General features: G+C 34.7%; 5 protein-coding genes across 5 annotated transcripts; 3 read left to right on the forward strand and 2 right to left on the reverse strand.

Annotated features, from left to right (window-relative positions):
* Nucleotides 1-2,605: 2,605 nt before the first annotated feature.
* On the forward strand, nucleotides 2,606-4,276 carry LOC124926445 (ER lumen protein-retaining receptor). Its single transcript, XM_047466673.1, has 6 exons — nucleotides 2,606-2,903; nucleotides 3,039-3,304; nucleotides 3,433-3,548; nucleotides 3,674-3,747; nucleotides 3,833-3,896; nucleotides 3,977-4,276. Exons 1-6 carry the CDS (start codon nucleotides 2,813-2,815, stop codon nucleotides 4,011-4,013), a joined length of 648 nt encoding a protein of 215 aa, XP_047322629.1. The 5' UTR covers nucleotides 2,606-2,812; the 3' UTR covers nucleotides 4,014-4,276.
* A 1,013-nt stretch (nucleotides 4,277-5,289) lies between these two features.
* On the forward strand, nucleotides 5,290-7,611 carry LOC124927465 (pentatricopeptide repeat-containing protein At1g04840). Its single transcript, XM_047467874.1, has 2 exons — nucleotides 5,290-6,535; nucleotides 6,623-7,611. Exons 1-2 carry the CDS (start codon nucleotides 5,329-5,331, stop codon nucleotides 7,456-7,458), a joined length of 2,043 nt encoding a protein of 680 aa, XP_047323830.1. The 5' UTR covers nucleotides 5,290-5,328; the 3' UTR covers nucleotides 7,459-7,611.
* A 1,666-nt stretch (nucleotides 7,612-9,277) lies between these two features.
* Nucleotides 9,278-11,011, forward strand: LOC124926539 (adenosylhomocysteinase-like). The gene is made up of 2 exons (XM_047466787.1): nucleotides 9,278-10,054; nucleotides 10,136-11,011. Exons 1-2 carry the CDS (start codon nucleotides 9,344-9,346, stop codon nucleotides 10,880-10,882), a joined length of 1,458 nt encoding a protein of 485 aa, XP_047322743.1. The 5' UTR covers nucleotides 9,278-9,343; the 3' UTR covers nucleotides 10,883-11,011.
* A 106-nt stretch (nucleotides 11,012-11,117) lies between these two features.
* On the reverse strand, nucleotides 11,118-11,849 carry LOC124926540 (protein RALF-like 24). Its single transcript, XM_047466788.1, has one exon. The coding sequence runs from the start codon at nucleotides 11,774-11,776 to the stop codon at nucleotides 11,342-11,344; it is 435 nt and encodes a 144-aa protein (XP_047322744.1). The 5' UTR covers nucleotides 11,777-11,849; the 3' UTR covers nucleotides 11,118-11,341.
* A 2,172-nt stretch (nucleotides 11,850-14,021) lies between these two features.
* On the reverse strand, nucleotides 14,022-16,077 carry LOC124923684. Its single transcript, XM_047463650.1, has 3 exons — nucleotides 15,772-16,077; nucleotides 14,513-15,673; nucleotides 14,022-14,431 (listed from the first exon to the last, which is right to left on the reverse strand). Exons 2-3 carry the CDS (start codon nucleotides 15,652-15,654, stop codon nucleotides 14,203-14,205), a joined length of 1,371 nt encoding a protein of 456 aa, XP_047319606.1. The 5' UTR covers nucleotides 15,655-15,673; nucleotides 15,772-16,077; the 3' UTR covers nucleotides 14,022-14,202.
* Nucleotides 16,078-24,023: the final 7,946 nt, after the last annotated feature.

Below are 24,023 nucleotides of genomic sequence, written 5' to 3' on the forward strand. Positions count from 1 at the left end.
TTAATTCATTACTATATTACATTTTCATGAATAAATTATTAAAAGAAAAAGTATTTATATTGTTATACCTTTATAATTTAATTCACGGACCAGTTTATTTAACATCGACGCTAACTTATTTAACTTATTCGTAGATACGTTTGATACGATTAAACTTGGGTATATTTAATTAATTTTATACGCTCAGTTTATTTATTTTTTATATTTATTAATATTATTTAATAATAAATATTATATATATATATATTAACTTAATTTTAAATATTAATAAATAATTAAATTAAAAAATAGTATATTTAAAAATAAATTATATTAATATATTAAATTTTATAACTGTTTTGTTAATATATAATTTAAAATATTTATAAATGACTTAAATTAAAAAATAATATATTTTAAAATAAATGATATGAATATATTAATTTTTATAAATATAATTTATATAAATATGATAATATATATATATATATATATATTTAATAATATTAAGAATAATTTCTATATTCATATTATATAGATTACTTACACTAAAAATTAGTTTATTTTAAAATAAATAATATAAATATATTAATTTTTACAAGTTTTTATTAATATATATTTTTAATTTAATTAAACGTAGTTGATTTCTAGTGTTCATACACATATTAATTTTTTTATTGTCTCAAATTTTGTTTACAATTTTTTTTAAAAATATTCGATGATTCATTGATGTATTTACCTATTATTTAATGGTCATATAAGTTTATCATAGTTAATAAATAAAATTAATTTATTATTATTATATATCTTTTCTCATAATTTTCACACTCTCCTTTTTCTGACATAATATTTTAATTGTCATTTTAGGGTACTCTTACTCTACGACAATCTAACAAACTCGTACTCCTTAATAATTAATTAAGGATAGTTAGTTTGATTTTCAAAACTATAATTATAAATTAAATTTGTGTATTTATATTTTATATTTTGTTTAATTATTTTATATAATAAAATATATATATTATAAATAATAAATAAAAAATATATTTAAATGTATGTTTTATTATTATAATATTTTTATATAAATATATAAAAATATTAGAAATAGATAGAATATAGGAGAAAAAATGAATAAAATAATTATAAATAAATGAAATAAAATAAAATAATTAGAAAAAAATGAAATTTATAAAAAAGAATGAATAAAAATATATTTAAAAGTGATGAGAGAAATAAACGTTAAGATTATAACTTAAAACCTGATAATGGAAGTAGAGAGAAAATTGAGTTTAAACGCAAAAATGTGTTTGATTATAATTTTTTTCGTTAGCTTATTACGCAAAATTATTATAACAGCTTATTAAGTAAACGCTCAAACGCAAACGATCAAACACAAACGCAAATTATAAACGCCGAATCAAAGAGGACCACAATCTATCTACATTTATATTATATTATATTATATTATAATTTAATTTTATATTTTCACTTTATATATAATGATCTACTTTATAATTTAATTCATAGTTATCTACGTCTATAATTTTCACTTTTTATATATATATTTTGTAAAACATGTACATAGAAATTAAACTTTATCATATTTTTATCTTATTTGATTTTTTCTTAGATTGTAAAAATATTATGGGAAAGAAGTTTTACCATGGCATTTTTTATGATTTTTCTAGGTAAATTATTTTTTTCTTTTATCAAAATAATACTTATTTTTCTCTTATCTTGACCTAATTCATTTATAATTTTATTATGTATTTTTATTATCTATAGATCTTTTATTCTCATAAACGCTTAGGATAAACGCTTAGGATGTAACATACAAGAAGAGGAGTTACCTTGGTTTTTCAGTGTGCTGGAAGGTGTGGATGTGTACCTAAAAAAAATGATAGGTAATCCGGAGAAGTGTATACCATGTGGTCATGGTACTTCCAAGTGTGTTAAAAGGAAAATGTGTATGTATTGAAGACATGTAATTCCAAATATTATATTTCCTATGAAAAATTTAATCACACTAAGAGAATAAAAGACAACAAATACTATTGTTTTTGATGAAGATTTACGAAGTTGTTTCATTTTTCTTCTTATATATTCTATAAACCCATCAAATCTTTTATGTCTGCGCGTTATAATGACTAATTTTTCATGGATAGATTCTACTCGTTATCAATCAATCGAACACACTTAATAATATCTTTTAACTAAAATAAAACAAATTCTAATTTATTTATTTTAGAACGCTGAGTTCAGATTCTCTTTTGGTGTGCGATTAATCTCCGTAAGTTAAACGCATAGCCCGTAAACACATTTAACCATTAAATTAAATGAAAAACTTGTCGCTTGAAATACTCGAACTCAGGACTTTAGAAAGGCTGGGATATCCCGTTCTTGTGACCTCATTTGCTTAAGTGTGATTTGTGTCGCATAGAGATCAAATTGATAAAATAACATCATTATAAATGAACAATTATAAATATCTTGTCTAATAATAATATGTATGTGTTTCCATGAAAAAAAAAGGATATTAAGATAAATTATTTGAAAGTTCAATGCCTTAATTATCTTTGGATATAAGTTCATGGATTTAGTTGGTCTTCTCTAACTATCATTTTTCCCATTCCCAAATTTTACACTTTTACTCCATTGCTCGCTTTCTGCATCATCATCATCATCATCCTTTTGCCAGGAAGTTAAGCAAGGTAAACAAACTCTTATATACTCACGATCAAATTGGAGATCCTTCGTACGAATTTCCGGATAGATCAGTTGGATCGCGAACTCAGCAATCTCCTTATTGTTGTTATCATCACTAGAAGGAAAGATGAATATATTCCGATTAGCCGGTGATATGACTCATCTCGCAAGTGTTCTCGTATTGCTTCTCAAGATCCACACCATCAAATCATGTTCTGGTTTGTTTATCTCATATACTTACTTCTGCTACTTCTTCTTCAATAACTGCAGTTTCAGCAAAATTTGGTCATCTCGAGCTTTAAATATTAGGGTTTCAGCTAGTTTTACTTAGATCTTTTTATTTTCTTTCTTAGGTGTCTCCCTGAAGACTCAAGAGCTTTATGCCATTGTATTTGCAACACGTTACTTGGACTTATTTACTGACTATATCTCGCTTTACAACACCTTGATGAAAATAATATACTTGGCAAGTTCTTTCTCAATTGTCTGGTATATAAGACATCACAGGATTGTTCGCAGATCTTATGACAAAGATCAAGACACATTTCGCCATTATTTCCTTGTTATTCCTTGTTTCTTTTTGGCCTTATTGATACATGAGATGTTCACTTTTAAAGAGGTATAACATCTTCAATTTCTTGTAGTTTTACTAGTTAGCTATCTGCATATGGGCTCATGTTTGTTGAATTTCCATGTATCTGCTAGTTTTCTTATGTCCCCATGATATTCTCTATACGATATTGATAGGTGATGTGGACATTTTCCTTGTATTTGGAAGCTGTTGCCATACTTCCTCAGCTTGTGTTGTTGCAAAGGACTAGAAATATTGACAACTTAACAGGACAATATGTTTTACTACTTGGGTAATCTTTTAGACATTGTTTTTGTTGGATGAATACCCAGTTCAGATCAAAAGAGAGTTTCTTATTTGAAGATTGTGGTTTTCAGAAGATGACCAGTTTCTTTGAATCTCTTTTTTCTGGTGCAGTGCTTACCGAACATTTTACATTCTTAATTGGATTTATAGATTCTTCACTGAGCCACACTATGTTCATTGGATAAGTAAGTATGATCTTTCCCTTCAGCCTCTTCCAATCCTTCTCTATCGAACTGTGTAATTGTTATTGAAGCATCTCTATGATTACAGCTTGGATATCAGGACTTGTCCAGACATTATTATATGCTGATTTCTTCTATTATTACTTCCAAAGGTAAATTTGGTCTGTTTTTGAATCAAACACTAATATATATCTTATATTAAGGTTGCTTAATGTAAGGGTTTTGTTGGCAGCTGGAAGAACAACTCAAAGTTACAGTTACCAGCTTGAGAGATCATATACGGGTATGTAATAGAATTATCCATCTATGTAATGATACTTGCATTCTTTCATTCATTCCGTTACTGTACAACTGAAAATCTTATTATATATGTTTTAAATACTTAAAGTTTATTTGTATTCAAGTAACAACTTCTTTATAAGCTAGAGTCTTGTATGTAGGATAGTGTGTATAGTATTGAAGGATTGACATTAATCACTTGCATTGTATTTGTATCTTTGTTTTTCGATTTTATTTCTAGCTTTCTCCTTCACATTTTTACTCTTTTTGCTTATTGTTAGCTTATATAAATTAACATTCTTTTATGTTTTACTAGGAAAATTTTCCTAAGCTAAATGATAATTTGAAACTGATAAATTTATGGTGAGACATGTTGAAAGCTAAAGAAATGATCTCAAAGGAATGAGGTCAGATATGCTGAAACTAGTTTGAACAAACTGGTTCAAAAATATAATTCGTGTCACTATTGTAGTCTTATAGAGTGAAAAAAGATGGAAGAATTGACTTATTATAGGGTGAATATTACACATTCTTAAGTTTGGCATCAAATTTAAATGTTATTGCTAAAGTAAATAGGCAAAAATAAAATTTTACACTAAGGCTTGTTTGATTTTTAGGTTTTTCTAAAGAATTTTTACATCCAATCATCATTTCATTCTCTAATCACTCTTCTTATCTATCAAAATCATAATTTTAAATCATCACCCGGTGATTTGATGGGTTTGGGTCAGTTCCCTGGTTCAATTAATGAATTTCATATAATAATAAAATAATATAAAATTAGCAAAAAAAATTCTATCAAAAGCGAAATCAGTTGAAGGTGAATGAAAGAATTTGTAATTCTCATTTTTTTAGAATTAGAAATAGATAAACTTAATGTGAAACAAAAAAGGGAGACGAGAACTAAGAGAATGATAAGTGAAAAAAAAAATAAGTGATTTTGTTTAAACTATAATAAATCTGTTGGGTTAACCCGGATTGTCGGATTTTTTTGTCAAACGGCAAGTTGGTCAGAATTAACTAAGTTGAATGCATTTTCAAAAAAACTTAACCCGGTTTTACAATCGGTTCATCGGGTTTCAAAACTATTATCAAAATTACCCTTTATTTTATTTTATTATATAGGATTTAACTTATCGTTTAATTTTGAATTTTTGATAGATAAAAATTAAGATTAATCTTTTTTTTCAATAAACACTAAATTTTTGTTTTTTAAAATTATCAAACAGGGTTTTTAAGGAAAAAAAAAAAAAAACTGATGCTGCACTATTTATTCACTACCTTGAGGGAGTGAGAGAAGGAACAATGAGAAGTCTTCATGCTCTCTTCAGATCGACGACGGCAGAACCAATCAGGAACACAATCCCAATTGCTTCAAAAATCTCTGAGAAATTCGGGCATACCTCTAATGGAATCAATGATCAACAAGAGACCCAATTCATATCCCTAATCCACTCCTCGAGAATCACCCAGCATCTGCAACAGATCCACGCCCAAATCATCGTTCGCGGCCTCTCTTTCAATAGTCGGATCGTGACCCAGTTCATTTCCGCGTCTTCTTTGCTCAAATCGTCTGACTATGCTCTCTCCATCTTTAAAGAGTTTGGGAATCCTAATGTGTATGTCTTCAACGCCTTGATTCGAGGATTGACTGAGAATTCTCGTTTCAAAATCTCAATTTCCCATTTCGTTCTCATGATGGGGTTGAATATTTACCCAAATCAGCTTACTTTCCCTTACGTTCTGAAGTCAGCTGCTGCATTGTTCGAATGCGACCTCGGAAGGGCAATCCATGGAGAAATATTAAAACTCGGACATGAGTTTGATTCCTTTGTTAGAGTTTCTCTAGTTGATATGTATGTGAAAATGGAGATCTTAAACTCTGCACTGCAGGTGTTTGATGAAAGTCCTGAAAGAAATAAGAACGAGAGTTTACTCTTATGGAATGTTTTGATCAATGGGTGTTGTAAAGCTGGGGACTTGGTGAAAGCCATGGAACTGTTTGATACAATGCCTGAAAGAACTTCTGGATCTTGGAATAGCTTGATTAATGGGTTTATGACAAACGGGGAAGTTGAGAAGGCTAAAGAACTCTTTAATAATATGCCGGAGAAGAATGTGGTTTCTTGGACTACTATGGTTAAAGGGTTTTCACAGAATGGGGAAAATGACAAGTCGCTATCGATGTTCTTTACGATGTTAGAACAAGGCGTGAAGCCAAATGATCTTACAGTTGTCTCTGCACTATCAGCTTCTTCTAAGATCGGAGCACTCGATTCTGGAGTACGAATTCATAACTATCTCACGAATAATCATTTTGCGTTGAACAAAGTCATTGGAGCTGCTCTTGTTGATATGTATGGAAAATGCGGGAGAATTGATACAGCAAGTCAAATCTTCGACAAAATCAAACACAAGGACTTGCGAACGTGGAGTGTGATGATTTGGGGATGGGCCATTCACGGCTGTTTCGAGCAAGCTTTGGATTGTTTTACGAAAATGATATCAACCCGTACGGTGCCCACCATTCAAAGTTTCACAACTTTTTAGTTCCAAAATCGAAAATCCGATAAATCAATCATCTTGATGATTTGTGCAGGAATCAAACCGGACGAAGTTGTATTCCTCGCCATCTTAACCGCCTGCCTACACTCAAGACAACCCGACAAGGCACTGGAAATCTTCGACAGTATGAGAAACGATCATTCAATAGAGCCGGCTATGAAACATTACACCTTAATAGTGGATATCCTCGGACGAGCAGGTAGATTGGCCGAAGCCCGAAGCTTTATAAACAAAATGCCGATGGATCCAGATTTCGTAATATGGGGAGCACTTTTTTCAGCCTGCCGAGCTCACAAAGACGTGGAAATGGCAGAATTAGCCTCTAAGAAGCTCCTGCAGCTTCAACCAGATCACCCTGGAGTTCACGTTTTCTTGTCAAACGTCTATGCCGACGTGGAAAGATGGGATGACGTGGAACGGGTAAGAAGTTCGATGAAGGGTAAAGGTGTGGAGAAAGATCCGGGATGGAGTTTTATAGAGGTGGACGGAAAAGTACATAGTTTTCATGCAGGCGATAATGGTGACGACGATCATATGATAAAGATATACAAAATATTGGAGGAAATGAGTAGGAATGTTAGGCGAAAAGGGTATTTTCCGGGGACAGAATGGGTATTGCATAACATCGAGGAAGAAGAAAAAGAAGGAGCTTTATGGAGTCATAGTGAGAAATTGGCGCTTGCGTTTGGCCTTATTAGTACGGAGGCGAAAACGACGATTCGGATTGTCAATAACCAGAGAATCTGTGGCGATTGCCACTCGATGATGAAATACGCCAGTGAAACGACCGAAAGGGAAATCATACTCAGGGATATCAAGCGATTCCATCATTTCAAGGATGGAGTTTGCTCGTGTGGTGATTATTGGTAACTTTCTCAAGCTCTAACGATTTATACATTTTTAATGAGAATGATTCTTGACACACCTTACCGTAGTTGGTTCATTCAATCATATTTTTGTAACAACAAAACAAAAGTATTTGTATTTGTTAAATATTATTGATGAATTCACATAGTGATCAAACATTCAAACTACAGCACAAATTTACTTATAGAAAAAGCTCTCAACTTTACAAGAACTCAATGAATTGAAAGTTGGTTAGTAGCCTTGAAATTGAAAGTAGGTTTTCTGTATTATAGGTCATAATAAACTGATTCGGGTTGACTGTATATTGTCGAATTTTAGTTTGCATCAATAGTTTAGTGGTGAATTCTAGTTTTGTGATCAAACTAACTATAACTACAATAAAATATGAAAAACATAACAATAATAATGGGAGATGAACAAAGTTAAGATCCATGTCTCAAATTTGTATATGAACTAAAAATAAGTTGTTTATCAATAAATAAAATTTAATATTGTTAATTTTGCTAGATTCATAATTAAAATTTTGAGAATTGGGATCCAACTTTGACAGAAACAAAATTAACCCATGATATACTTATTCATAACTAGTCACATTTTCGTACGATTAAAAATAAAATAACAAAATTATCATAATTATATACAATTAATTATATAATACTTCTTGACTACTAATCAACCTATCTTTTTATTATCCAACCATCTTCTCTTTATCGACTTTTATTAACTTAATTCGGTCAACCAATAATCTTATTTTCACTTACTTATCAACTCACTTCTGTCAACTAATATATTCTTTATTACCCAAATATCTTCTCTTTACTAATTTTTATTAACTCACTTCAGTCAACTAACAATTTTATTATCACTCACTTATGCAACTCACTTTCGTTAACTAACATATTTGTATTCCCTCTTTTGCACCGTGTGAGATTTAAACTCTCGATCTTTATTATGTATAATGAACACTTAATCATTACGTCACTTAAAATTGTTGGTTTTTTTTATAATTTTATATATAATATAATTGATATAACTAATAATTATATATATATATATATATATATCATTAATTAAAATGTTGAAATTATATTTCTAGAAATGTTTATCAATTTTGAAGTTGAATTTAAAATATATTTTAAAGTTGAATTTAAAATATAAAACGTTATTAATCTAGTTAGTTAAAATGTTGAACTTATATTGTACTACTACTCTAACATCTCTTTATACTACTCACTCAAACACATTAAAATTAATCCAATTATAAAGCAAATTAATTTTAAGTTGTATACAATCAACAACTTAATTTTAATTCAAATTCAACACTTTTAAGTTCAACTAGTATAAATTTTAAACTTTCAACAAACTTTATAGTAATATATGATATTTCTTTATTTCTTTTAAATAATTCAATCTTGATTTGAAAATTGGCTGCCTGGTTTGAATTTCAAACTATTATTTAAGTTAGCTCGTGCCAAATGTTCTTGGATATTTTAATTTTGATTTCCAATTAAAAATACTTTGATTTAAAAGTCATTAAAATGAAGATAATGCTAGCCAATATGAAAATAAATCACAATAAAAAAAAAATAATTAACTTGTAATAAAAACGTTATATTTTTTTAAATAGCTCAATTATACTATAATTAACTTTTATATATATATATTTAAATATTAGTATTTTAATAGAGGATAAGTAATGATAATAAATCCAATAATGTTTCATCAAACAAACAAGGAAGAATCCTGACCGTTGATCTGACTGTTTCAAAGCCTATAAATTGTTCTTCCCTCCACCTCCATTTTACACGCCAAAACTTCCTCTCTTCCAATACTAACAAAACCAGAGAGATTAATTCTCTGATCAGATCAAGCCACGCCAAGCCAAGCCATGGCTCTCCTAGTCGAGAAAACCACCTCCGGCCGCGAATACAAGGTCAAGGACATGTCGCAGGCTGATTTCGGCCGTCTCGAGCTCGACCTCGCCGAAATCGAAATGCCCGGTCTCATGTCCTGTCGCACTGAATACGGACCTTCTCAACCCTTCAAAGGAGCAAAGATCACAGGATCTCTCCACATGACAATCCAAACCGCTGTCTTGATCGAGACCCTAACCGCCCTCGGCGCAGATGTCCGTTGGTGCTCATGCAACATCTTCTCCACTCAGGATCACGCCGCTGCCGCAATCGCCCGTGATTCTGCTGCCGTGTTTGCCTGGAAAGGCGAAACTTTACAGGAATACTGGTGGTGTACTGAACGAGCCTTGGATTGGGGACCCGATGGCGGACCAGATCTGATTGTTGATGATGGAGGCGACACTACTCTCATTATACATGAAGGAGTTAAGGCTGAGGAGGAGTATGAAAAGACAGGAAAGTTTCCAGATCCGAATTCCACTGATAATGCTGAGTTTCAGATTGTTTTGACTCTGATCCGTGATGGGTTGAAAATCGATCCGAAGAAGTATCACAGGATGAAGGAGAGACTTGTTGGTGTATCTGAGGAAACTACTACTGGTGTCAAGAGACTTTACCAGATGCAGGCTAATGGCACCTTGTTGTTCCCTGCCATTAATGTCAATGATTCTGTCACCAAAAGCAAGGTATAAATATATATATATATATATATATGTTTTTGTTTTCTCTGATCAAAATACTTACATATGTTTGTATTGTATGAACAGTTTGATAACTTGTATGGATGTCGTCATTCACTCCCGGATGGTTTGATGAGGGCTACCGATGTAATGATAGCAGGAAAGGTAGGTGTGGTTTGTGGTTATGGAGACGTGGGTAAAGGTTGTGCTGCGGCATTGAAACAAGCTGGTGCCCGTGTAATCGTAACAGAAATTGACCCAATCTGCGCCCTTCAAGCCTTAATGGAAGGTTACCAAGTTCTAACTCTAGAAGATATAGTCTCAGAAGCAGACATTTTCGTTACCACAACCGGTAACAAAGACATAATTATGCTTAGTGACATGAAGAAGATGAAGAACAATGCAATCGTGTGTAACATTGGGCATTTTGACAATGAGATTGACATGCAAGGGCTGGAGAACTACCCTGGTGTGAAGAGAATCACGATTAAACCACAGACTGACAGATGGGTTTTCCCTGAAACGAAGACTGGTATTATAATTTTGGCTGAGGGGCGACTAATGAACCTGGGGTGTGCGACGGGGCATCCTAGCTTTGTGATGTCGTGTTCGTTTACGAATCAGGTGATTGCTCAGCTTGAGCTGTGGAATGAGAAGAGTACTGGGAAGTATGAGAAGAAGGTTTATGTTTTACCCAAGCATTTGGATGAGAAGGTGGCGGCTCTTCATCTTGGTAAACTTGGGGCTAAGCTCACTAAACTGTCCAAAGATCAATCTGACTATATTAGTATTCCAATTGAAGGACCTTACAAACCGGGTCACTACAGGTACTAGAACAAGAACACAAGAACCAGCCATTGGGTTTTGTTCTGCTTCCATTGTTTAATGTTTTGGATGAATTCGTGTTTAGTTTAGTTGTGTTTGTTCTATCCTCATCGGATCGGTGAAATAAAATATGTTGGTTGTTAATGCTGAAATCTTTAGTTTATCATGAATCAAATCAAAACCATTTCTTTACAATTATTCAACAAATTTGCCAATATACTAGATCCAAATACTACAAGGAAAGGAAAGCACAAAAGGACATTTGTCTATAACTAAAAGTTCAAATCTTTCAACCCTAACTTCACAAACAAATAATCAATTTTAATAAACAAGAGAAGGGCAGCATAAACCCTACTATTACAATCTCATACAATAAACAAACATGGAAAGAAACAATCAAAATAACGATATGATCAAATTCAAGAAAACAAAACAAATCAAATCAATTTCAATCCATAATTCTTCTTCTTAAGGATGTTGGTCGTCTCCACTAATGCTTCTGGCACATCCAGAGATGATCTCACAGCCTCTGTTGTATGGATTTGCTTCATCCTCAACTGCTCTACAATTGTAATAAGAAGCTCCAGGTCTTCTACATGGAACCACATCCTTTTTCAAAGTTGCATAACTTATATACCTCCTCTCCTCCTCCTCCTCCTCCTCCATCATCAACACTCTCCTCCTCCTTATGCCGATCTCCACTTCCTCGATCTCCAATGCTGAACACTCACTCGCATTTCCATTACATAGACTAATAATGGCGTCCGATTCACTGGTTGCGAATGAATTGGGTCCCATATCTGAAATCTCAAGACAGATTGTGAAATGGGTATTGAAGAAGAAAAGGGTTGAAGTTGAAATCAGAAGAAGAATGAAGAGAGAACGAATTTGGGGTTCGATCATTTTACTGATCTGAATGTGAGAAGTGAGAGCTTCACTCTCTCTTGTTGGCTAATGGGATTGCGATTGGGATTAAGGGATGGGCCTGCAACCTTTATGTCAAAAAGAAGAAACCACGTGAAGTTGCCCCTTTTGACCTGATTAAAATTAAGACATGAAAGCTATCTCTTTTCTTTCTTGATTTCGATTCATTTCTTCTATTTGTATGTGGTTATTTCATAAAATTTAATTCTAATCAAGTCATCTTGAACACTCTAGCTACAAAATTTAAGAATAAAACACATTTTAATTAGTAGTTTGACTTATGTATAATATATATGGACATTCTTAATAGCATATGACCAAAATATTGTCTATTTGATCTAATATATGTACATGACGGGGAACATAAATCATCGTCACATAGTTTTATAGGGAAATTTGAAGAAATGACCCTAAAGATTGATGAATTTGTATATGTGGTAACACACTAATTTATATTGATATGGTGGTTACTTTATTTTTTTTAGACGAAAATACCCTATTCGCATAAAGAAGTAGAAAATGAAGGAAATGAAAAAAAATGAGTATTTATACAAACTCTAATACATTTCGCACTTCGCGTTACGCGAATAGAGTATTTTTCGTCCAAAAAAATAAATGACCAACAGATCAATATAAATTAGTGGGTTACCACATATGTAAATTCATCAATCTTTAGGGTCATCTCGTCAAATTTTCTTTTTCATAAGGTTATTTGATTCTTGTGATTTTTAACTTTTTTTTTTAAATCATGGGTTAACTGGGAGTTTTTGTTTCTTTTTGAATGAGAGTTTATATTTTAATGGAAGATATATTAATCTCTACCATCATGTCTCGGGACTTTTTTAAGGAAGAATTATAGAAAAAAAAAATCTTAGTTAAACTATTCTAGTGATTGAATTTTTAAGATGTGAACCAGAGATTCAATTATTTTAGATTTGTATAACAGTAAAATTAGGTTAGACTATAGGACTCTAGTTTAAATGGTAAGAGATTTGTCATTTGTTTAAGGGGACCAATTGTATGTGTTTCATTAACAACTCTACTATGTACAATCGTGGAAACTCTTGTCTAAGGCAGGTTAGATAGCAGTCTAGACTCTAGAGTCCCCCACTTACACGGCAAAATGTTGAATTTGGCTACATTATTTATTAATAACATTTAACAAAATTGTTTTTCATTATTAAGAAAATGTAACTATTATTATATTTAATATATAACATAAAACAAGTCGTAAAAAGAGGTGGATACTATATCGTAAAAACATATTAAATTTATTGCAAGAACTAATCGTGTTCCGAAAAAGAAGAAGAACTCAACATTTAAAAAATACTAATAATATGAGAAGTAAAAACAATTTTATTTCCAAATTAGGACACAACGTAGTTTTTTTTTCTAAATATGTGCATGTATATTAAAAATGAATTTTTTTTATCATAACGACAAAACATTAAATAAAAATAAAATAAAAATAAAAAATAGTACTTAATAAGTTATATAACTAGGAAATCTTCGAGAAAAAATGATTAACTCTCCGATAAACTTTATTAACTTTCATGAACGAATCTTAACAAACGTCATAATAATAACATTATAAATTATACGCATCGGACAACTACAATCATTAAAAGTTCGATGATTTCTTTACAACCAGATAATCCACCAAAAGATAATTGGGATGATAACTCAACTATGTATGTCTGTCTTATAAGTCGCATCAATTAAAAATTTTCAAAATACTATTAACCTCTCAACAATGCACAAGTAAGTGAATTGTCGATTCAACTTTTTCGTGACACATACGACAATAACTAACCATAATACAACTTTTTTTCATGCACATACTATCCGTAAAACCGTGAATAACGTTTCATCCAAAGAACGAAATCTTGAATGAAATTTTTGACTCCCAAAGTTTTTTTAACAAAAATTATATAGAATCATTTTAGTAAACAATTTGTAACAATGTCCCATATGAAAACTATTTATATATGAAGATGTTTCAAACGGGAACACTTATTTGCACCTTATTAAAAGTAAAACGGAAAAAGTCTCCATAATATTTAATTTTCTTTTATATCTAAATCGGTTAAGAAAATCACCGTTCTGAGGATCAAACATCTTCTTTACTATGTCATTTTTGCATATAAAAATGAAAACAAACTAATGTATACGTCGTATTAAACTTATATACAATGTTAGAATCACTATGATATTCTTTTTCATTGAAATATCAAATATGAAATCTATATTTCTCCTTGTAAAAACACAAGATTTACAATTACAAAGACCAAAGCTCGAAAGAAGAAGAAGTTGAGAATAAAGAGCAACAAATCCTAGATTCTGAATTTTCTTATGTGAGCCTTTTTCATTGTTCATCCTATTAACTAATGTTACCAGAATTATTATCATTCGTTTAGTAGATAACAGGTTTCATCTCCGCCAGTATTCCAAAGAAAGTGTGCATAATTTGCAGAATAATAAGAATTACTTGGCTCTGCAGATATTGCCTTCTGATAATTCTCCTCCGCCGCCCAAAGATCCTTTTTCACCTTCCATAGAAATATTGCATACTTGTTCAGAGCTTCAGCATCCACAGGATCCACTTTACAAGCCTTCATGAAATACTCTTCCGATCTGAAATTAATCCAATCCAAATTCAATTCTGAGTTCAAATTCAGTTCTTCAATAAATAATCAAATTTAACACTTTTCTTACCTTTTGTAATCACGGGAGACCAGGTAAAGAAACTGAGCATAATTTGCGAGTAAGAGAGCATTATTCGGATCATGGGCAAGACCCATCTGGTAAAGGATCTCCGTCTGCTTATACTCCTCCTCCGTACTATCCGCCTCAATCTCCGACGTTCCGTTTGGAACTTCCGTCCGATCGCACTTCCCCGATGATTCGCCGTCTCCCTCCGTTCCGTTAGCAACCGGCCGGTATTTTCCGCCGTTGTTTCCTCCGATTGAAGCAGTATTCCCGCTGGAAGAGTGCGAAATCATCGAGAATTTCTTAACCGATGATGAATCGAAGCTGAATTTCTCCTGCTGTTCGTACGCAGGGGATGCGATGATGGCGGCGTTGGCAGACATCGAATGAACGCTGTAATTTGCTAGCAAGATCATAACGTACATCATTAGAGTGGGGGTGTGGGAAAATACTTGCTGAAATAGCCAAACAAATGAGGCGTGCATTTCCTTCTGTACGCGAAGGATTATAACTTGAAGATCTTCGTATAGAAGCTTTTCTCTCATTTGGAGAGTAAAGCTATGGAGCTCACGGATGATGAAAACCATGGAGGAGAACGCCTTCTTCACGGAACAGTAAGCTGATTCATCTTCTTCTTCTTCTTCTTCTCGCCACTGCATCTTCCGTTTTATTATCCGTATAGAGTGAGGGAGTTCTATTCTGTTTACCTTATGCTCAATGTTTGCCGGAATGCGTTCCGATGTATTCATCGGATCAGATGAAATCTCCGATCGATCGAATCTAATCGATTCAGATTCAAATTGAGATTGAGATTCTGATTCGGTTGTTGATTCTTCTTCTTGTGACAAGTGGAATCTCGTAACAATCTCTTGGACACGTTTGGAAAATTCATCATCTGAAAATGTATCCAGACTTGCGATGGAAGCTCGTGACAATATTGTTCTCTGTCTTGTACTACTGCGGTGGTTAGAGGCTTCTTTTCTGGAGCGGTGGAGATTCGTTCCCCAAAAGAAAACAGAACTCCGGCGTCTGTGACTGTGAGAAGCTAAGGCTTGCGACGACGACGAAGAAGAAGACGGTGAGTGATGATAAGACTGAGATAAATGCATACATGTCGTAGCAACAATCTTCATTTCCATCATCATCATCTCTCAAGGTTAGAGAGAACTGAGAAATTGATAACAAACAAACAGGAAAATCAGAACAAAGATCTGCAGAAAGAAAGAAAGGATTGAAAAACGACTTTTATGATTGCTGAGATCTACCGTTAAAAACGCTTATACTTTTCCTTCTATACGTAAAGAACCTGCAATCAAATCAATGAATCAATCACGAAGCCATAGAAGGAAGGTAGCAAGCATCCACACGACACGAATATGCAAACAAGCTCAGGCAGCTTTTGTCTCCGGTGAGGTTATTCCCCAAATTAAACAACGGAGAACGGTTACGGCGGCGATTGACGATTGTCACCGGCGCGGCGGCGAATGAGTGATGTACAGCCTTCTTCACTTATCGTCAAATTGTGACTTGAGAGCGGCGAGTCTAAAAATCTAAGTGGGGGCAGTTTAAATACGAAGAAAATATTTTAAAAATAAAAATAAAATAAAAAATCTCTCCAATGCGTGGAGGGAGAGAGGAGAGAATATGGAATCGGGTGCCACGTAGCAATATATATAGACTGGCAATTGTGAGTCAAATAAGTGAGTTAAATATCTTATTATTATTATTATTATTATTATTATTATTATTATTGTTATTTCCTAGGAATAATTAATTAAATATCTTATTATTATTTATAAGATGCTAATATCAAGCGTCATTTGTCCCCATATCAATAAAATTCTGTGGTCATTGGCCACCGAACCTCTCGGTGTAGTACAGAGAAAATGAATATTTATTTTATTTATAATTCGGTTTTTATTCTACCAATAAATCTTTATTTCAGATTTTGGAACTTGTACATATTTGGACTACAGTATCTTATTTTTAAATAAATTATTAATAATCTATTAATTTAAATCAAATGACAAATATACATGTTAACATTTTTTTATAGAATAATTTCATATTTAAAAAATATATATATATATATTGGAGAGTTTTTGTTTAAAAATATTTTAAAATAACAAAATTTGATAAATGAATAGTATTTTTTTGTTATATTTATATATATTATAATAATTCAAATTCTGTCTGATTTAGGAATTTGAGAGATAATAAATGCAAAAACTAATGACAATGGTGGGCAAAGGGTAGATAATAATTCAGAGATGTTAAAGTGAAACAAATTAATGAAAGCAGAAGGAATTAGGATGTGTTTGATAGGTATAAATTAATAGTGTTTTAATATGGTGTTTTGTTAAGATTTTATTATTGGTATAAATTATATTTCTATATAATTTATATTTCATATTTAGTATAAAATTGTAACTAGTTCTCTAAATACAACACTTTTCTTATAACATTTAATTTTTAATTTCTCATTATAATGTTTGTTAATATTATATATAACTTATTATTATATAATATATTAAATATATTTTATTTAGTTTTAATATTATTATTATATTTAATATATAAAATTTTAAATAGTTCAATATTTTAATTAAAAATTATTTATTTATTTTTATAACGATAATTTTATTAATTATTAATTTATATATTTACTTATATTATATATAATAATTTTATTTTAGTACAATTATTAATAATATTTAAATTAAATAAACATATTTTATGATTTATATTATAATTAATTTTGTATATGTTAATTAAATTTACATGTATAACCATTTATAATATAATAAACAATATTATTTATAATATAAATAAATATAAAATAATAATAATAATAATTAAAATTAAAATTTTAAATTAATATTTATACAAGTTATACTACATCCTTGTACTATATATCAAACACAAAATTATAAACCCTATACAACTTATATTATTTTTTATAATTCATTTCAAACATCAATATATAACCTATACAATTTATACTACCTATATTATTTATACATTGTTATAATTTATATCTCTATACAACTTATACTAACACACGTACCAAACACGTTATCTAAAAATATAAATATTTTTATTTTTCTTTTTTCAGTAAATACTTACATTATAGAAATGCTATATGATTGTTTTGACCATATGCTTTGCTATTAGAAATGGGTGCCTCTTTTATCCTACCACCTTCTAGAAACATGCACGTGCAGTCCCTTAATTTACGTTCTATGAAAAAAAAAACTAATTTTTATGTTATATTCAAAATAATATTCAAAATATTTATAGTTATAATAATAAAAATAATCTAATTTAATTGTTTAATATTTGTAGAAGCCATGGTAAGTGTCACAAAGGCAATTATGCAGCGGAATTTTTCTAACTTTCTGCCCTTGTGCGGCCTGTTTTGCGCACCAAAACAGTCAGCCCAACTCCAACACCGAGGTTAGTTTTTCGCACAGAAACTAACCAGCAAGTTCACAACACAATCAAGAAGTATGCAGAATATGAAAGACACAGAATTACGGGCGAATGCCCAACTTTGAAATATATTCACTCACAAATATGATTACAAAGAAGGCTATAAATCTCAAGGCTGCACACAAAAAGACGCTCACTAGTTGTGGGTATTTCTCTCTACCAAAACTTGACTATTTCGTCTTGTGCAGCTCATGATATATTTATAGCCCTTAAGAATAACAGTAAGAAACTTGGAGACGGAGAAAGCTCTTGGCTAAGTCTTGGCTGAAAACGTCATCCAAGACTTGGCCTTCCGAAATTATAGGGACTTTGACCGGGCCTTCCCGAAATACTCGGTCTCGGCCAGGACTTTGACCGGGCCTTCCCGAAATACTCGGTCTCGGCCAAGACTTCTTCCATCTTTGACTTAACGATGCGCCTTTCTTCGGTCGCCCAGAGGATCGGGACATTATCGGTCCACAACTGGCCCAAGGCCCAATCTCTGGTCGAGGCCTGACCCATGCACAATGATCTGGCCCATGCTGAAACGCTTCGGTCCTCGGTCATCGGTCCTTCTCGGTCGGATGCTTCCGCAAGGCTGACCTTCTCTCGGTCCCTACTTCGGCCAGGCTACCTTCTCTCGGTCCCTGCTTCAGCCAGGCTACCTTCCCTCGGTCCCTGCTCTCTTCTCCACACTTTTCCCACCTTCTGCGCGCACACTCAATGCGCCGGCTGTTGTTACTCTTTCGGCCCTAGGTCGCACGCACACGACCCCCTTCGGCCCGGTCTCGGCACTCCTCATCGTGCCGAGACAAACCCGCATGCTTGCATCGATCTCTCGGTCCTTGTCTTTCAAAACTCGCGCCCCGACAGAATCTTTCGACACTTCGCATATCGCCACTCCGGTGCCCATGCCGCACACCCGCGACATTCTTTTTAGGCACCACTCGGTCCTGGCCTTCCGCAATCAGGCCAAGACCGAGGCCAGCAAGTTACGCTTGTAACACACCACCCCCACCAGACGAAGCCAACGTCCTCGTTGGGGCATGCACTAACCCTGCCTTGCTCAAACACACAAAAATTATTTTCTCGGTCTTGCTAGCTGAACGCACCTTCAGCTTTCTCATCAGGACCGTGTACTTGTATAATCTGCCCCCTCCTGGGACCGAGGTCTTCCTGCTCGCCTTCAGGAATTTCGCCGCACCCAAGTATCTAGAAAAACATTCATCGGTCCCCTCTGCTGGAAATACCTTTAGCACCCCCATTGAGACCGTATACTTGGCTGCTCTACCCACACACGGAGTAGAGATCTTCCCACTTGCACTTGGGAATTCGAGAACGAAGCCCTTTGAGAGATACCTGCCCATTCTCCCCGGAATATGTGATGGTCGCTGCAGCAGACCCACTTCCATCTTCTTCTCGGTCTTGCCCAGTTTACATACCGAACAAGCCATCAACTTTCCCCGCGGCTGATGTTTAGGGCCCTTCTTGGTTACCTTTTTAGCAACTTTCGAAAATCTAGACCCCACAAGCGTCGGGACCTTAGAACAGGCCGACCCTTGACCCTTTCTGGCTTTCTTCTCCAACCCAGTCGACGCTTCTGCCTCCTTCTCTCCAACACAACTTTCAACTAGCTGCATGGCTGCAAGGCATCCCGACTTACTTTTTTTTAGAGATTCATAAGTTTCTTTTATAAATGAGGGATTCTTGGGATCACCAACGAAAATCCCTCCCAAATGAGGCATCACCACCACCATCGCTTGGATCAAAAACTCAAGTCCTAAAATGACTTCATAATCATCTAAAGGGACAGCCATAAACTCGACCTGCCCCTGCCAACTTCCCACCTGGAGATCGGCCTTGGCCATGCCTTTATTTGGCGTGGCTTCAGAATTCACGGCCTTCAGTCGGCCCTTGTGTGGGGACATCACCAATCCCAGCTTCTGAATTTCTCGGTCTGCAACAAAGTTATGAGTGGCCCCTGAATCCACCAGCGCCATCACCTCTCTTCCATTGATACAGACATTCACAAACATCAATCCCAACCCTGGAACCGATTTCTCCGCATGCAAGGCACTCAATAGTTGAATCGGATTAACCCTGGCTTGAAATTCTTCACTAGGTTCCTCATCTTCCTCGGCCAAGAGTGCTGCTACTCTTGCACGCTTTGGACAGTCCTTCATACGGTGGTCGCCATCACAAAGGAAGCACCCCTGGTTGGCCCTGTCCTTGAAAACAAAACTTCCTTTTGTCTCTTTCTTGCTGTAGGATCCCTCAGACTTGGCTGCCTCTTTTCCAAAAGATTTGGCCTTTCCCTTGTCTCTTTGCGTGTGCTTCTTGGCATCAGGGTTCGCACCCCCGATTGCTTTAAAGTCCACTAGGCGATCCGCTGCAGCAACAGCCGAAGGCAAGTTCTTCACATCCTGCCTTCTTAGCTCGGTTTGCGCCCACGGTTGCAAACCCGATACGAAATTAAACAACTTATCCTCTTCAGACATGTCTTTTACATCCAGCATTAAAGAAGTAAAATCCCTAACATACTCCCTGGTCGAGGCACCATGTTTCAAGTTTCGAAGTGCCTCTCTCGCCCTCCAAGATGAGTTTCGAGGCAGAAATTGTTCTTTCAGCTCACCCTTTATGCTTTCCCACGAGTCAATCCTAGCACGATTTGCACTCGTATCATCTGCTACGCGAGCTCTCCACCACAACTTTGCATCCCCCGCAAGGTACATGCTTGTGATGGAAACTTTCTCCTCTTCCGGGATCTTCGCCGCTGCAAAGTAAGTTTCCATGTCCCATAGAAAGTTCTCCAGCTCTTTGGCGCTTCTCACACCACCAAAAGGCTTTGGCTCCGGCACTTTAAATCTAGATGCAGAAACAGGGGCTGTGGCATGGCTGCTGCCAACAGCTTTCTTCAAGAGCCTGATCTCTATGTCGAAGTACTCCAATCTGGACACAAAGTCAGCTTCGGTTACCATCGCTCCCTGGCCAGCCGATTTTGAAGTATCAACCACTCTCTTCAAGAGTTTTATCTCATTCTCGAAGTGTTTCAATCTCGAATCTAGGTTTTCTTGAGTTACTAGTTGCTCCACTCTGGAATCTAGTTCCTCATCCGTCACCAATTCTTCTAGTCGGGCCTCTAGATCCTCTTCAGTCACTAGAGCCTTCTGACCAACAAACTCTGAAACAGCAGCAATGGAATTTCGCGTGGAGACCCATTCTGTATTCAGGTCGCTGATCTGCGCAAATATGGAGGCCTCCTCTCCATTAGTAGGGACTCCGACCAGCGCTTCCAAGCGCTTTAGCCTTGGCTCCAACTCTAAGGTCAGGCTTCGGGTTTCCCTTCTCTCTGTCATGCTTGATAGAACTCGGAAACAGGGCTCTGATACCACCTGTCACAAAGGCAATTATGCAGCGGAATTTTTCTAACTTTCTGCCCTTGTGCGGCCTGTTTTGCGCACCAAAACAGTCAGCCCAACTCCAACACCGAGGTTAGTTTTTCGCACAGAAACTAACCAGCAAGTTCACAACACAATCAAGAAGTATGCAGAATATGAAAGACACAGAATTACGGGCGAATGCCCAACTTTGAAATATATTCACTCACAAATATGATTACAAAGAAGGCTATAAATCTCAAGGCTGCACACAAAAAGACGCTCACTAGTTGTGGGTATTTCTCTCTACCAAAACTTGACTATTTCGTCTTGTGCAGCTCATGATATATTTATAGCCCTTAAGAATAACAGTAAGAAACTTGGAGACGGAGAAAGCTCTTGGCTAAGTCTTGGCTGAAAACGTCATCCAAGACTTGGCCTTCCGAAATTATAGGGACTTTGACCGGGCCTTCCCGAAATACTCGGTCTCGGCCAGGACTTTGACCGGGCCTTCCCGAAATACTCGGTCTCGGCCAAGACTTCTTCCATCTTTGACTTAACGCTGCGCCTTTCTTCGGTCGCCCAGAGGATCGGGACATTATCGGTCCACAACTGGCCCAAGGCCCAATCTCTGGTCGAGGCCTGACCCATGCACAATGATCTGGCCCATGCTGAAACGCTTCGGTCCTCGGTCATCGGTCCTTCTCGGTCGGATGCTTCCGCAAGGCTGACCTTCTCTCGGTCCCTGCTTCGGCCAGGCTACCTTCTCTCGGTCCCTGCTTCAGCCAGGCTACCTTCTCTCGGTCCCTGCTTCAGCCAAGCTACCTTCCCTCGGTCCCTGCTCTCTTCTCCACACTTTTCCCACCTTCTGCGCGCACACTCAATGCGCCGGCTGTTGTTACTCTTTCGGCCCTAGGTCGCACGCACACGACCCCCTTCGGCCCGGTCTCGGCACTCCTCATCGTGCCGAGACAAACCCGCATGCTTGCATCGATCTCTCGGTCCTTGTCTTTCAAAACTCGCGCCCCGACAAAATCTTTCGACACTTCGCATATCGCCACTCCGGTGCCCATGCCGCACACCCGCGACATTCTTTTTAGGCACCACTCGGTCCTGGCCTTCCGCAATCAGGCCAAGACCGAGGCCAGCAAGTTACGCTTGTAACAGTAAGTAAGTAGGTGGCGCTAAAAGTAACCTAACTCTAGACATGTATACATGTTACAAAGTCCTTTAAAAAATAAATACAAAATTTGTCCATATTAAAAAAAATCAATTTTTTACTTAAATTACACATTTTTTAAATCACTTAAACCAACTTTAACAAATTAAAATACGTAAATCTCTAAAATTAATTTTAATATAATTTTATTTAAAAACGTGATAAATTAATTAGAAAAACAAAAATTATACATTAAAATAATATGACAAATATTTTGTCAATTTATAAAAAAAATACAAAATAACTAAAATTTTAATAACTAGGAAAATCCATGCGCGATGCACACGGATAAAAATATATTGTTACAACATCCCGCGTTCATCAAATTTGGTGTTGAATTAAAAATATAAAGTGTTACTAGTCTAGTTGGTTAAAAAGTTGTACTTGTTTTTGTTAGGTTGCGAGTTCGAAATATATTTATAGTATTTTTTATTTTATTTTTAACCGTTTTAAGTTTATGGGCGGGTCAACCCATAATCCGATCCAAGTATCCATTTACTCTCACATATATATCCAAATTAACCACAGTTCTCAACCCCCAATCCGGACACTTTCAAAATTAAGCATCATTATATATATATATATATTTGACCCATATAACACAATCCCATTAATGAAGATGAGTTTGAATATAAAATATCAATTTGATAATTTTTTATACAACTTTTGATAGTTTTTATGTTTGCAAAGAATAATCAAGTGTAGACATTGATTTATATTGTTTTGGAAAAAGAAAAGATGAACATTAGTTTCTAGCTAGGACTATATAAACTTGTTTTTGCACATTTTGCCATTCGTTCATATACATGTAGTTGAATTGCAACATTTAAGTATTTCTAAAAGATTACCCACATTTGATACCTTAAAAGTAAATTTAATGATGACTTGACACCTTTTGAAAAGATAATCTGTTTGGGGTGGAAAATAGCTAGTTTGATGAGAAATGAATGAATATAGAATTGATTGATCCAAGAAAACAAACAAACAAACAAACATGCTGCACCGGATTTTCCTTTTCTTTATTTTCTTTCTTCTTTCTTGTGTCACTTTATGTTTAACTCTAGCTATCTATGATATGATATTATTGGTTTATACTTTATAGAGAGATGAACCACTCTGTTTAATTAATTAATTAATTGGTTTCTGTAGAGAAGTAGATGATTGATCGATCGGTTGGTAGTATTACTTTTAATTACATGTGATCTCGATGGAATTAAGGGTGTCTGGACTCGGGTTGTTTGGGTGTGAAAAGTGGGTTGCAGGCAGCAGCAGGAGGAGGGACCTTCTTCACATGTGCAGGTGCAGCCATGCTTAATTAATTAGATACGACAACCATTTCAAGACACACAACACAACCCACCGCCGCCACCCGACAACAACCCATCCATCTCTCTTCTCATATCTAATTATGCTGTAATTACAAATATATCCCAAGCTTGATTTTTTTACC

The sequence above is a fragment of the Impatiens glandulifera genome, chromosome 2, assembly GCF_907164915.1.
Source record: "Impatiens glandulifera chromosome 2, dImpGla2.1, whole genome shotgun sequence".
In the NCBI taxonomy this organism is placed as follows: Eukaryota; Viridiplantae; Streptophyta; class Magnoliopsida; order Ericales; family Balsaminaceae; genus Impatiens; species Impatiens glandulifera.